Source organism: Sitophilus oryzae, unplaced genomic scaffold (assembly GCF_002938485.1).
Source record: "Sitophilus oryzae breed Bouriz unplaced genomic scaffold, Soryzae_2.0 scaffold_1498_pilon_pilon, whole genome shotgun sequence".
Classification (NCBI taxonomy): domain Eukaryota; kingdom Metazoa; phylum Arthropoda; class Insecta; order Coleoptera; family Curculionidae; genus Sitophilus; species Sitophilus oryzae.
Genome location: NW_022146167.1, coordinates 475,191 through 489,704, shown reverse-complemented (window position 1 = coordinate 489,704; position 14,514 = coordinate 475,191). Strand labels below are relative to the sequence as shown.

At 36.0% G+C, this 14,514-nt stretch overlaps 1 protein-coding gene across 1 annotated transcript; it reads left to right on the top strand.

Moving 5' to 3' along the window:
• Nucleotides 1-379: 379 nt before the first annotated feature.
• On the top strand, nt 380-6,549 carry LOC115877698. Its single transcript, XM_030893965.1, has 4 exons — nt 380-591; nt 2,765-2,952; nt 4,318-4,499; nt 6,399-6,549. Exons 1-4 carry the CDS (start codon nt 418-420, stop codon nt 6,506-6,508), a joined length of 654 nt encoding a protein of 217 aa, XP_030749825.1. The 5' UTR covers nt 380-417; the 3' UTR covers nt 6,509-6,549.
• The last annotated feature ends 7,965 nt before the right edge of the window (nt 6,550-14,514 follow it).

Here is a 14,514-nt window from a genome sequence, read left to right as displayed (position 1 = left end):
ACATTGCAATGGATTAGGAGGTCGACTCACTTGAAAATCCTATGATTTCATTATTATTGTTTAAAAAATTTAAGTTCAGGAATGTTTTAGTGGAATTGTAAAGATTTTATGTATTTGTTAATTTATTAAAATTGTTATAAAATATGTGAAAGATGATAAAAATATATATTTCGTATTTTCCAAAAAAATTGTTTATTACTGTTTATTACTAAGAAATAGCTACTGAATGTTTTTGCAGAACTGTCAATTTTGATTTGGATAATAATTAGGTAAGTATACGATAACATAAAAAAATCTTCAATGATACATAGATAAAAAATAATGGAAATTTTCAGATATCTTATCTCGGGGTTGTTAATAAATTGGGAAGTATATAAATAAAAATCAACTAATAATGCACAAAATATTATCTCTAACATGTCAGTATTTAGCATTAGTGTTTTGGCAGTGGTCTTACCCATTGCCCAGGTGCTCGGGCACGGGTACATGGTCAACCCCATCAACAGAGCTTCCAGGTGGAGGTTAAACATAACTAACGCAGAAATACCTCATGACTATGAGGACAATCAATTTTTCTGCGGAGGGTATCAGGTATGTTCCTATTTACCAATAATTCATATAATAATTAAATGTGTGTTGTTGATATACAGGGGGTTTCAAAAATCATATGTCATCTCTCGTGGGGAGATTCTTCACGTAAAAATAAGGATTTTTTTTTCATATCAATTCATAGGTCCGATTCTGCTTTGTTTCGTAGCTACAGGATGTTAAAGTGTTATTATTTTTTCAATTTATTATAATTTTCTTCCAAGTACTTTTAGCGTTTCGAATAATATTTTGAGGATAAAAGTTAGTGTAAATGAGACATATATCTTCAATAAAAATAAAGCCATCGTGATGAATCAAAAAACAAACTATCGAAAAAAGACTAGATGATAAAATTATTTTTAAATTTTTTGCTTTGTTAACCTATTCCACAGGGCGTTTCAAACCAAAATATCAACATTTTGTTTTCCCTCGTATAATTGACAGATGAAAAGTCATTTTTAATTTAATAAAAGATAATAAAAAGTCAAATAATTTAATTATAAATTGCTTAAAAAATAATCAAAATCGGCCGATTAGAACAAAATATATTAAACTTTAAATTACATCAAAATTTTAAGGTGCCCGTTTTTTGTGCCGTGAGTAGTAATTCTTTATTTATTTATTTATATTACACTGTGGTACTGTGGTAGTACATCAAAAAGAAAGTAGTCTCATATGTATAGTTAATAAAAAAGTTTTTCCTCCTGGAAAGACTATTCACGGACATACAAGGACATAGAGGTATCCAAAATATTATTTAAATAAAACTATGATAATCGCAAAACAACTTCCGAGTGACGTGACCAAGTTTGAGTGACAAGCGATGGCGGCAGCGCTGCCAGATTGTGATGGATTTATGAGATGAACCTTAATTTAAAAGTGACAAACAATATATTCATTATATCATTTTTTAAAAATTTGTTTTTTAGCTTATTTTACTTATTACATATTGGCAAAAACTAAAAGATTATTCTAAGCTTTATTATAGGTTATTTATTTATTTACTGATGTACAACGCCATAAGTGGTAATAACAAGTAAGAGAAGGTGCTATTAATGCACGAACAGGTAATCACAGAATTTAATAAAAACTAACGTAGAAATAACTTTGAAAGTGGTGTAATGTTCTTATCAATCAAACTTACTTCTCTGACTGCAGTCAAGGGTAATAAAAGACCTTTATTGTCACGATCTCGTTCAAAATAGTTTATTAGGGAAGCAACAAGCTCTTTGGTTCGACTTTTAAATGCTTCGGCATTTTCAACACAGAATTTAAAGAAATGTAATACAAAAACTCGAAAATTTAGATCTGAAAAGAACTGTCTGTGCTGTTAAAGTACATTTAAACAAAAAAAAAACTATGAAAATATGCAAAAATGGAGAATTACTCACAAAGATTCAACAACAACACGACATTATACGAAATAATGATTGACATTAGGATAATTGTCAAATAATAAACGACAACCTTGCTGAAAACGGCACAATGTGACCAACGTAGCGATAATAAAATTCGGTTTAAACTAATTTTTGCAGCCTTAATCTAAATAAAATATCTGTTGTATTTAACTTATAATATTGTATCTATATTTGCTCTACAAAGTCAAATGAAGAGCTGTTTGGTATCTTAAATTATACAACAAATTTAAACATTTTTGCCAAAATTTCATTTAGTCAGGTTTATAAACTTTAGTGGCAATGACAATATGATTGATGACGTGCATCGGAAAATGTTTTGCGATTACTTTATGTATACATTTATTTATCCAAATAGAGCGACTTGGGAGTCGCTATCTCATGGAGGGAAAATCAAACTACTTTCAGTAAGTATATTTGGGTAGTAGCAGTAGTAGGCACAGTAGTAGGTACAACCTTTCAAATAGTGGAGATTGGTGATAAGTACGAAGTACATTTCCTGTAGTTGTAAAAAATTGATGACACATATTACAAGTACATCCGAGAGGTCACATGTATGATGATAATATTATATTTTTAAAATCTTAAAAAGTATTGACATTTTTCGATATTTTTTATTCAAACCTTGACATTGGACTGATGTAGTACATGTTTATCAAAAACACAATTATTAATTTAGCATGGTTTTTATTTCCCACGTCTTCTTCTTAATTTTGTTCTGACTTGTGCAGTTAGAATACAATTATTATTATCTATTTCAGGTGCAATATGAAATTAATGGGGGTAAATGTGGACCATGTGGAGATAATTGGAGTGATTCCATACCAAGAAACAATGAAAATGGAGGGCTTTATGGCCAAGGGATTGTAGTAGCTGAATATGCCTCCGGAGATCTAATAGAAGTAAATGTTCAAATCACAGCTAATCATAAAGGATTTATTTCTTACCAGTAAGTCGTACCCTTTTTGCTCTTGCTGTGTAATATCTAATCAGTTGATTGAGACATATCGAATATATCGATTTTCGTTAACTTATAATATTTTAACTTTAAAAATGTTCGATTCATAATTTTATCAATTCTTATTCAGGAACATGTTTGCCAATTTTAGATATATTTTATTTTTTATCTGGAAAACTATAAGAGATAGATATCGCTTAGTATAATATAAGAATTGAGATTTGAAAGTAATTTCCAAAAATATTATAATATACAGGGTGTTCCATTTAAAATAATAAAGCTGCTACACTTTAAAATTATTAGGTAGCACTGTAACGCTGATAATATTTTAGATGGATGGAGCAGGTGCCTTTACGTAAACATCCAAATTTTGAAAAAAAAAATTATCACCGGTTTCATCCATCAACAGGTCTGTTCGTTTTCCTGTTATTATCGATTCTGAATCGTCCTAGAACTCTCCAGCGCATGCGCAAATGAAATAATGTCTTCATATTTCCTTCTGCGCAGACGCATCACAATTCTAGGACGGTTCAGAATCGGTAATAACAGGAAAACGAAAAAAGCTAACATCTAACGTTCTTACCATCGCCTTAAATCACTTTATAATCATAGATAAATGAAACAAGTTTAGATTGGAAAGTGCCCATAGATACAATGTAAATACTATTTGGCGCTATTCTTCCAACGGTCGCGACCCAAAGCTTTTGAAAATTTCGGAACGGTTGTTTCAATTATCTATGCGGAACGGTTTGGCTTTTTCCGGAATTATATCGCCAAATATTATTTATTTATTTTTATTATTATTTTCTTTTAATTTTATAAATAAAATACAGTGTGTTGCATACAAGAAACTTTATTTTATGTAAGATGTATGAAATACCTATGAAATATTGGAAACTAACGTTATACCACGAGCCACGATGGTTTTTTGCAGTTCACAGCACAGCTTTTTAAGTTTTTAATGCCACTTTTTCACAATTATCACGGGTTTGAGTAAATAAAACTTAAATTAAGCTCACAAGATAGCAATAATTATTTTGAAAATGGACGCTTTAAACAGTTTTTGGAATTTTTTTCAATGAGAGCGGTTTAGATTTTGAAAGATCTTATAATTTTTGAAGATTCTGACTTTGACAAGAGATATGGACAAGTGAAAATTATTTGTGTTTTTGTTTACGGTTGTTCTTAGCAACCGCTATAGCAGCGCCAGATCGCGTACAACGGTCGCGACCCAAAATTTTGACGAGCATTCCAATCTATATTTATTTCCTTTATCTATGTATTTATCTTAATTTGTTTGTTTTAAATGCTAATGCATAGGTACGAAAAATACAAAGCAACATATTGAATTTACAGGTTGTGCGAACTTGAGGATCCTACCCAACCCGAAGAGGAGGAATGCTTTCAACAGCTCCAATTAGAAGACGGAAACAGTACTCAAGCCATCCACTCCGACGACTTCGAGGTATCGAGTATCGTCAAATTACCGGACGAGTTCGTTTGCGATAGATGCGTACTTAGATGGCACTACACAGCAGGTAAAAAAGAAAACAAAGAACTTCTATTATCATTTATTACCTTAATAAAAAGAAGGGATATATCTGGTGTATCTTCGATTTATGTATATGGTTTTCTACTTATATTTTGTTTTATACAGGATGTCTCAGAAATAAGTGCAAGTATTTTAAGGGGTGGTAGATCTCGATCTTCGTGAGAATGAAATCATTTTTTACAAGACGAGACCTTAGTGCGGAACTCAGAACTCGAATTGCCAGATGCTACGTCTTCTCTGTGTTACTCTACGGATGTGAGAGCTGGACACTGTATTCACAGACCGAAAAGTGAATAGAAGCCTTCGAAATGTATGTGTACAGACGGATGCTGCCAATCTCATGGGTACAAAGGATCACCAACGATGAAGTACCTACTCCAGCGCATGCAGAAACAAAAAGAGATACTGAACATGTCATGTGATGAGAGCTGGTAGATACGAAATACTGCGCCTCATAATAGAGGGCAAAGTGCAAGGGAAAGATCAGTACGAAGACGCCAGAACTCATGGGTAAAAGATTTAAGGAGATGGTTTGAACGCTCGTCTGCGGAAATCCGCTGCAGTTTCCAGAGCCACAATTGTCATTTGGATCGCCAACCTTCGGCAGGAGAGGGCGTGATAAGAAGAAGAAGATCTCGATAAAAGAAACATATTTTCTCGTTATATATCGTTTTTCGAGTTATTTTACTTTGAAAATTTCCAAAAAAAATATTTTTTGCTAACATTTTGAGAACCACTGGATCTTTTCTGGATTTTCTTTCTTGTAAAATTAATCTAATAACTATATTGCCATATTATCAAGAAATTATGTTTTTTAACTAAAAACTAACAAAAACAAAAACATTTTCAAAAAATTTCGAAAATTTTTTCGCGAAAAAAACCTCATAGGCGTGTTTCTGGGGTTGAACTATACTACCAGTTAAAATACTTGCACTTATTTCTGGGACACCCTGTATATGTAACAGTAAAAGTCGGAAATTCAGTGATTGATAACATTTATTAGGAAATGCTAACAATTACGCATTGGACCCGTGAATGGGGTATTTTAAAGAGATTTGTTGACTTTTCCTAGTAATTTCTAACATTCACTATAGTGAAAGTAACATTTACTAAAGGTTGCCAGAAAAAGTTACTCTATTGTACAAGACGAGTGTAGTGGTCAAGAATGTTGGTGGAAGTTAGAATAAATAAAACTTAAGAATATTGGATCGCCTCAATATTCAAGGTAATCCACATTTCTTAAAATTACAATTTACTTCTTTAGTATATTTATTAAAAATTATAGAAAATAACGACATATTATAACCTTCTAAATATTAAAAGAGTACAACAAAACAATTTAACAAAAAACATTAATAAACATAAGATTACTTATTGGTACAAGGCTTTTCTAGTAAAGTTCTTCATCGTGGACAAAATAAAGTAAATCCGAATTTTCTTCAACGGGAGTTCACCGTTTTTTCAAACCCGCTACTTCAAGCATATCAAAACGTTTAATATGTTCATAGTTACCTACTAGTGTGCTACTAGGTTCTTTAATATCTTTTTCTCTTACATGCTTAACTTTTGCTATGACTTTACTATATTGCAAAAATGAAAAACAACCACTATTACATTCTTGCTAGTACCTAGTTTACCTTAATTTTTCACAGAAAATTTCTTCCATAGAGAAAATACCGCACAGCACTTTTTACAACGATAACAAAACAATTATACATAACCACAAAAAACAAAGCGAATTTACGCCAGTTGTCTGTCAACGTTGCCAACGTTTAGCTCAATTTCATTACATCCTTAAAAGCAACGATTCTTTTAAAAAAAAATCGATATTTTCTATGAATCAAATCAAATCGATGTTCTTTTAATATGACATTGTCTCTGCCAGGTAATAATTGGGGTACTTGTGACGATGGTACTCAGGCAGTTGGTTGTGGACCTCAGGAGACGTTTCGGTCATGTGCTGATATTCGTATTTATGCTGCCAAGGAGTCATAAGCATTTACATTCATCCTAACTGTTCCTTTGTATTTATTTATTATTTTTTATAAATGATTTTTTATATATTCAGTGTTGTTTTATTAAAAATATTGCAATTTTTCTATAATACTGTTACTTTTTACTTTTTTTTTCGTGCGCAGGAAAAACAGTGTCATAGATTGGAGTATACGAATATTTTTCAACTTATATTTGTTTGAATTTAGAGTGCATATTCTTTTTTAAGCAGAAATGATACAATTAAAAATGTTCGTTAATTTAAACGCATTATTCCATTTTCTCAAGAAATGTCTTTATTTTAACGTTTCCATATAAATATTGTATTATTACGGATTCCGTGGGTCCACTATTTAAACTCACGATAAAATACTTAACGAATTTATTTGTTTCACTCTGTACACAACTTATACTATTTACAACACAACTTATGCAACTACTATTACTCTAACGGTATTTCGCGGTATTTTCAAACTTCAGACTTAGACTTCAAACTTCAAAACTTTAAACTTGTCCAACTGTCAAAGCGCGGGCCTTATATACCCCCTGGCGGTTGTTTCTAGATTTTTCTAAAGAATTCTATAATTTTCTTTACTTTCTGGCGAATGCGCCAGGTTCCTCAAGGCACGTTGAGATTGTTTAGCAGTATGCAGTTATGCAACCAGTAATACACCTTGACATTGCCCCCTTCTTAAATTTGATCGTCCCGATCAAGGTTTCCTGTCTGGTATCTCTTCAATCGATCCAGATGAACTACTTTCATCTTACTTCTAGGGCTGCGTTGAATCCGGTACACAACATCATTTACCCTCTTGATGACTGTATAAGGACCTTCCCATGCTGGAGTTAACTTTGGGGACCTCCCTTTCTTGCGCTGTGGGTTATATAACCATACCATATCGTCCTGTTGAAATCCCGTAGAATTGGCTCTGAGGTCGTAACGAGCTTTCATCCGGTCACTGGCTAGCGTAATCTTACTTCTTACGGCCTTATGAATTTCCATTAACCTTTCCTTCAGTTCATCCGCGTAGTCCTCTACATTTGTGGTGCCGTCGTCTGGTGATCCGAACACCAAGTCACAAGGCAACCGTAATTCTCGACCAAATAAAATCTTCGATGGTGAAAGTCCGGTGGTGTTGTGAACTGCACTTCTATACGCCATTAGGAACAGCGGTATGTGTTGATCCCAATCTCTTTGATGTTCGGCCACCATTTTCGAGAGGTGTTCTTCAATGGTCTTATTGAATCTTTCGACCATCCCATCAGACTGCGGATGTAAAGCTGTTGTCCTAGTCTTGTGAATACCAAGCAGATCACACATCTTCTGGAACAGTCTTGACTCGAAGTTCCTTCCTTGGTCAGTGTGAAGCTCTAAGGGAATTCCAAATCTACTGAAGACATTATTGACCAATACTTCAGCTACAGTCGATGCTTCTTGGTTTGGAATGGCAAAAACTTCTGGCCATTTACTGAAATAATCCATCGCCACTAAAACGTACTTGTTGCCCTTGTGCGTTTCAGGGAATGGGCCTGCAATGTCAACAGCGATTCTTTCGAATGGCAGTCCAACGTTATATTGTTTCATTTTTCCCCTAGATCGAGTGCTTGGTCCTTGGCTGGCTGCACAAATTTTACATTGTCGACACCATTTCTTGACATCTTCGCAATAATCCACCCAGTAAAAGCGATCTCTCAGCTTGCTCAAGGTCTTGTTTACCCCAAGATGGGCTCCAGTTTTACCACCGTGAATTTCTTCCAATACCTGGGTAACTTTCTTCCTTGGTACCAGTAACTGAGTTGTTACTGTGCTGCCATCCGCACTTTCCCATGTGCGCTTTAACAATCCATTCTCAATAACCAGTGAATTCCACTGAGCCCAGAGAGCTTTGAAAACGAGCCCTCTGTCCGCAATATCCTGCCACGGTGGTCTCTCGCCGTTACCTTCCTTGAGCCGTAGTATTGCTCCGATGTCTGGATCTTCCATTTGATCTTTCCTCAATTGTGTCGTCGTCCACTTTTCATCGGTTCCAAGCTTAAAACTCCTTATCATAACAGTGCCTTCGCGTTGTTCCGTTTTACAGCAGTGCTTACAATCGATTTGACAGGGTCTTCTGGATAAACCGTCTGCGTTACCATGCATCTTTCCAGCACGATGTTGGATGGTAAAGTGATACTGCTGGAGCTTCTCGAGCCATCGTGCTATTTGACCTTCAGGTTGTTTCATCTCCATAAGCCACTTCAGAGCCGCATGATCTGTCCTAATTAAAAATTCTTGGCCATACAGATATTTATGGAAATGATCAACTGCTTTTACAATTGCTAGCAGCTCCTTCCGGGTAACGCAGTAATTCCTTTCTGGTTTAGATAGAACTCGACTGTAATATTCTATCACTCGTTCTTCGCCATGTTGCACTTGTGATAGCACTGCACCGATGCCGATGTTGCTGGCGTCGGTATCCAGGATATACCTCCCTTGTTATTGTGGGTAGGCTAAAATAGGACTTGAACATAAAGCCGCCTTGAGTCTTCCAAAGGCTACATCACAATCGGTGTTCCATTCGTAGCCGACTTCATCACCTGTAAGTCTATGTAAGGGTGCAGCTATATTGGCAAATCCCTTGACAAATCTTCTGTAATAGGTGCATAAACCCAGAAAACTTCTAAGTTCATGTTTGTCGCGAGGTTTAGGCCAATCCTTGATTGCAGCGATTTTCTTCTGGTCAGTGTAAATTCCGTCTGCTGAGACTACATGGCCCAAAAATTCCACTTGTCGCTGGAATAAGCTACACTTCTTCGGGTTCAAGTACAGGTGAGCATTCCGTATGCGGCCGAAGACTTCTTCTAGATTTCGCAAATGCTCCTCAAAAGTTCTTCCCATAACCAATACATCGTCGAGGTAAACCAAGCACGTTTTCCAAGTTAATCCTCTTAACACCACCTCCATGAGACGTTCGAAAGTGGCTGGAGCATTGCATAATCCAAACGGCATGACCTTGAATTGGTATAGTCCGTTTCCTGTAGAAAAAGCCTCTTTTCTTTGTCTTCCTCGTCCAGACCAACTTGCCAGTATCCACTCTTTAAGTCGAGAGTGGAGAACCAGCACGAACCTGCCAGTGTGGTTAACGTGTCGTCTATACGTGGCAGTGGGTAGCTGTCCTTCTTAGTGACGTCATTGAGCTTCCGATAGTCCACGCAGAATCGTGTACTACCATCTTTCTTCGTCACCAAAACAACAGGAGATGACCATGGACTCGATGATTCTTCGATAACTCCATCTTCTAGCATCTTATCTACCATTGTCTCCATTTCTTGTTGTTTGGAAAGGGGCACCCTTCTAGGACGTTGTCGAATCGGCTGAGCATGACCAGTATTAATCCGGTGCTTCACAAAATCCGTTTTTCCACTGTTGTTCTTCTCAAAAATACTGCCATGCTTTAGCAGGAACTGCTTGGCCTTCTGTTTCTCCTCAGGTGTTAGGTGATCCCATGGCTGTTCTAGATGTTTTAGTGTTTCTTGGGATGCCTTTTGTGTAACAGCTGACGACACTTCATCACATCGGGTGACACTTCTTACAGGTTCGCAGATGGCTATCTTGTCACCTTTTTGGATCTTGAGACAATTCGGGAAAACATTCGCAATTCTGATCGGTATATTCTTGTCGGTGTTCACCAATGATTTTCCTACTAAGTACCTATCTTGTTTCTTGTCGCCACTTTGTACCAGTCCAACACAGCACCCAGCGATTTTCTCCACTTTACCGAATACGATCTTCTCGGTATTACCAGGTATCACCACAGTTTCCGCTGATCTTACATCCATTCATCCTGGTCCCTCGTCTGGAGATAACATAAACTCTTCATTTCCGATATTCAGGATATTTCTCTGGTGATCGAACGAAAATCCATGTTGACGAATCACATCCATGCCCAAGATGAAGTCATCTTCAATATCTGCCACTAAAACGCTATGCTGGAACTTCAAATTTCCTAACTTCAGTTCGACGATAGCCTCTCCCCGTACAACGGCCATTTCCCCCGTAACTGTACGTAAACACACTCTTCTTCTCAGAGGCATCAGTTTCAATCCTTGCACTGAGTTAGCCCGCACCAATGATACCATAGCGCCCGTGTCCACTGTCATTCGGATTCCCTTTCCATTGACTTTCCCGTCGATCACCAAACTGTCAGCGGTTCTTCCTAGACTTCTAATGGAAAAAATCCTGGGGGCTCTGTTCTCCCCAGTCAATACTTGCCCCTTAGTATTGACTGATTTTAGTTTTCCTGGTGCCTACGTTCTCTGGATGGTGAACGGGATCGTATTTGGACGCGGCAATCCCGTTTGATGTGGCCACTCCTGCCACATCTATAGCACCTTATGTCCTGGGATCTTCTATGGTTCTCTGTCTGGGTGTTGTTGCTACTCTTGTTCACTAGTAACTCACATAGTTTACTAAACATCTCCTCCAAACGTATGTGAGAACTTCCGGGCTGTTCCTCGACCGTTACCGATCTTATCTTCGGTCTAGGGATGGTGCTAAAAGCAGCTTCAATTTCCAGCGCCCTGACCAGTGCTTCGCTGCTGGTAGAAAATCGGGATATTTGCAGCGCCCTCTGTAACTCGTTGTCCCTCAGTCCGCTGATAAAACACTGGGCAGCGAGTTCCTCCCTAAATCCTTCCGGTGCTTCTGGATATGCCAGATGTACCAGCCGACGTAAGCTGCTTCGAATTCCTGCAGACTCTCTCCGGACCTCTGCAGGCGTGTCTTGATTTGGGCCTGGTAAAGTTGACGTCGATGTTGGTCGCCATATCTTCTGTCCAGTGCAGCAACCAATGTTTCGTATTCCTGCTGTTGGGCTGCAGGAATAGTTTGCAGCAGTTCCAAGGCAGGGCCACGCAGCGCGATGACAAGTGCCGCTGCTTTGTCCTGGTCGGACCATCCGTTGGCAGCGGCGGCTGCTTCAAACTGGCGGTGGTACATCGTCCAGGTGGTTTGTCCATCGTAGGTCGGGGCCTTGAGGTTTGCAGTTCCAGGAACGCCAGGTGTCCTTGCTTGTGCCTTGGTCTTCTGTAGGTCCTTCTCTAATTTTTCCATTTTCTGTTGAAGGCGCTCCTCCAGATCTTCTACGGCTTCTTGAAGGTGTATTTTTGTCTTTTTCCAGATCTTCGAAGTTCTTTTTAAGACGATTTTGATCTTCTTGTCTTTCTCTAAGACGTCGCTCCTCCAAACGAATTTCTAAATTACCTAATATTTTCTCAAGTCGGTCCTGTTCTTCTTGTTTATCTTGTTGTCGTTGAATTTTTAAATCTTCAAAAATTCTCTCAAGCCGGTCCTGTTCTTCTTGTTTGTCTTGTTGTCGTTGAATTTTCAAATCTTCTAAAATTTTCTCAAGCCGGTCCTGTTCTTCTTGTTTGTCTTGTTGTCGTTGAATTTTCAAATCTTCTAAAATTTTCTCAAGCCGGTCCTGTTCTTCTTCTTTGTCTTGTTGTCGTTGAATTTTCAAATCTTCTAAAATTTTCTCAAGCCGGTCCTGTTCTTCTTCTTTGTCTTGTTGTCGTTGAATTTTCAAATCTTCGAAAATTTTATCTTGATTTTCCAGAATTTTCAGTAGGCGGTCTTGTTCTTCTGCCTTTTCTCTTCTCATATTCTCCATAAAATCGCCTAATAGTTTGCTTACTTCCTCCATTTTCTTCGCTTGTTCCCTTGTACCAACCATAAAAATACTCTAATCCGGTCCAAAAATCTTCCAATCCACTTAATTTCTTCTTAAAATCCTCTTGAATTGCACTTCCGACACCAATTGTTACGGATTCCGTGGGTCCACTATTTAAACTCACGATAAAATACTTAACGAATTTATTTGTTTCACTCTGTACACAACTTATACTATTTACAACACAACTTATGCAACTACTATTACTCTAACGGTATTTCGCGGTATTTTCAAACTTCAGACTTAGACTTCAAACTTCAAACTTTAAACTTTAAACTTGTCCAACTGTCAAAGCGCGGGCCTTATATACCCCCTGGCGGTTGTTTCTAGATTTTTCTAAAGAATTCTATAATTTTCTTTACTTTCTGGCGAATGCGCCAGGTTCCTCAAGGCACGTTGAGATTGTTTAGCAGTATGCAGTTATGCAACCAGTAATACACCTTGACAGTATTACTCCCGAGTAGATCAGGTAATTTTTATTTTAATACTATCTTAATTCTGAAACAAAAATATGTAATCTTAATATTAAATAATGATTTACTGAATATGAAGCTATAATTAGTTTGTTAGAATTTGTAATTAGGCCTTTTTGTTTTAATATAAAAAAATTATTTCGGACAGAATAGTATACATACGACTATGTAAAATAAATTTCAAAATGATGGTAAAGTGTTCTTAATAAGGAAAAAAATAATACAATATTAACTTTAGATACATACAAGATACAAAATACAAAAAGATACGTAGAGCATACAAGAAAAAAATCTAGAAATCACCAAAAAATCAGAAACAAAATATTTTTAAATACTTTTATTCGTTTTGGATAAATCAACTGAAAACAAAGGCAATGTTCATTCTAGAAGTAAAGATAATAATAGATTAAAATACTCTAGCCCTGAGTTAAGTTAAGAATCTGATATTGAAAAAATTAGCAATAGATTTAGGGTTACTGTTCTATAACTTTCATGAATTACCGGGTATAAATAATTCGCCTGTTTTTTTAAAAATAAACAATGGATTTACTAAAATTGCCCGAAAACAATTCTCCGAAGAAGAATTACCCGAAAACAACTGATCAAAAAGAAAATTAACCAAAAATTAGTTGCCCGAAAAAAAAATCATCGAATTACAATTGAGAGAAATAAAAATTACCGAAAATATCGATTTTTGGTAAAAGATTGTTCTAATACAGGTCATTTAAATACACGGTCCATTTAATAAAAACCAAACTAAACAAAAACAAAACATGTTCCTTCATCGGTGCCTTTTTGATACAAATAACTGTGAACTAACAGTTTGTGTTTTTTCCCTGTTCACTGATAAAACAAATTCGACTTCCATTCTACGTGTTTATGCCGGATGATAGGCAAAATAAATAATTTTTTTTCAAAAATTGGCAGGGATGACAATGACAATGGCCTGACAATGAAAATGAGATGAAAATTATTGTATTTTTCGGGCAACTTTCTATTTCGCTAAAATGTTCTTAGGGAAATTATGATTTTGGGAAATTTTCCATTAGGTCAATTTTCGTTTCGGTGATTTCCTTTCGGTCAATTTTTCTTCGGCCATTCATTCCCGGACAATTTTTGCAGAGTATAACTCATTCTGACCATGGTTTTTGGCAAAAAATCCAACTTAAAATCGCAATGTGCAAGAGAGCTGTTGGCATGATAGAAGTTTTATTTTGTCCCAAGCTACCACCAGAAAATAATGAAAGGTAGAATGTGTGATTTTCTCTCGCACGCATTTTCATAACTTAAAACAAAAGGACCTATCTCAAATTCCATCTTTTTTGTAGTATAACAATTGGTATAACTATTGATATAACAAAGAGCCCTATCTCAACAGACGTCTCTTCGTCATAACGAAGAATAGTACAACAACAAACAAACAACAAATAACGCTTTATTGTGCAAAAAGCCAAAATAGCTTCATCGATTAAGCATTTACAAAACAAACAAAAGCACAGAAAAATACAAATAATAATAAATATACAATACAAATCATACAATTCAAAAAAATTTAAGTCATTAAAATTACAATTAAATAGAACATACATGGACAAATTACAGAACACAAAAAAAGGCGTATCAATAAAATTTTACCATAGGAAGATTGTAAATAAATATAATTTTAAGAGTTATAAAATATTAAATACTTGACCTTTGACTAGTGTGTGAGATGATCAAAATTTTAAAATTCAAAATTGTTCATGGTTAAACATCAACAAAAAAGTCGATTACCGCATATAGGGCTCTCTCCAGTAAGTATGATTTCAGAGCTTTGCGAAATGCG

What these genes read in the sequence shown, in the direction of transcription:
- LOC115877698 (XM_030893965.1), top strand. Translation starts at nt 418, where the DNA reads ATGTCAGTATTTAGCATTAGTGTTTTGGCAGTGGTCTTACCCATTGCC. An exon ending in AAAGGATTTATTTCTTACCA is followed by an intron (nt 2,953 to 4,317) that starts GTAAGTCGTACC and finishes TTGAATTTACAG; the next exon opens with GTTGTGCGAACTTGAGGATC. An exon ending in TAGATGGCACTACACAGCAG is followed by an intron (nt 4,500 to 6,398) that starts GTAAAAAAGAAA and finishes TGTCTCTGCCAG; the next exon opens with GTAATAATTGGGGTACTTGT.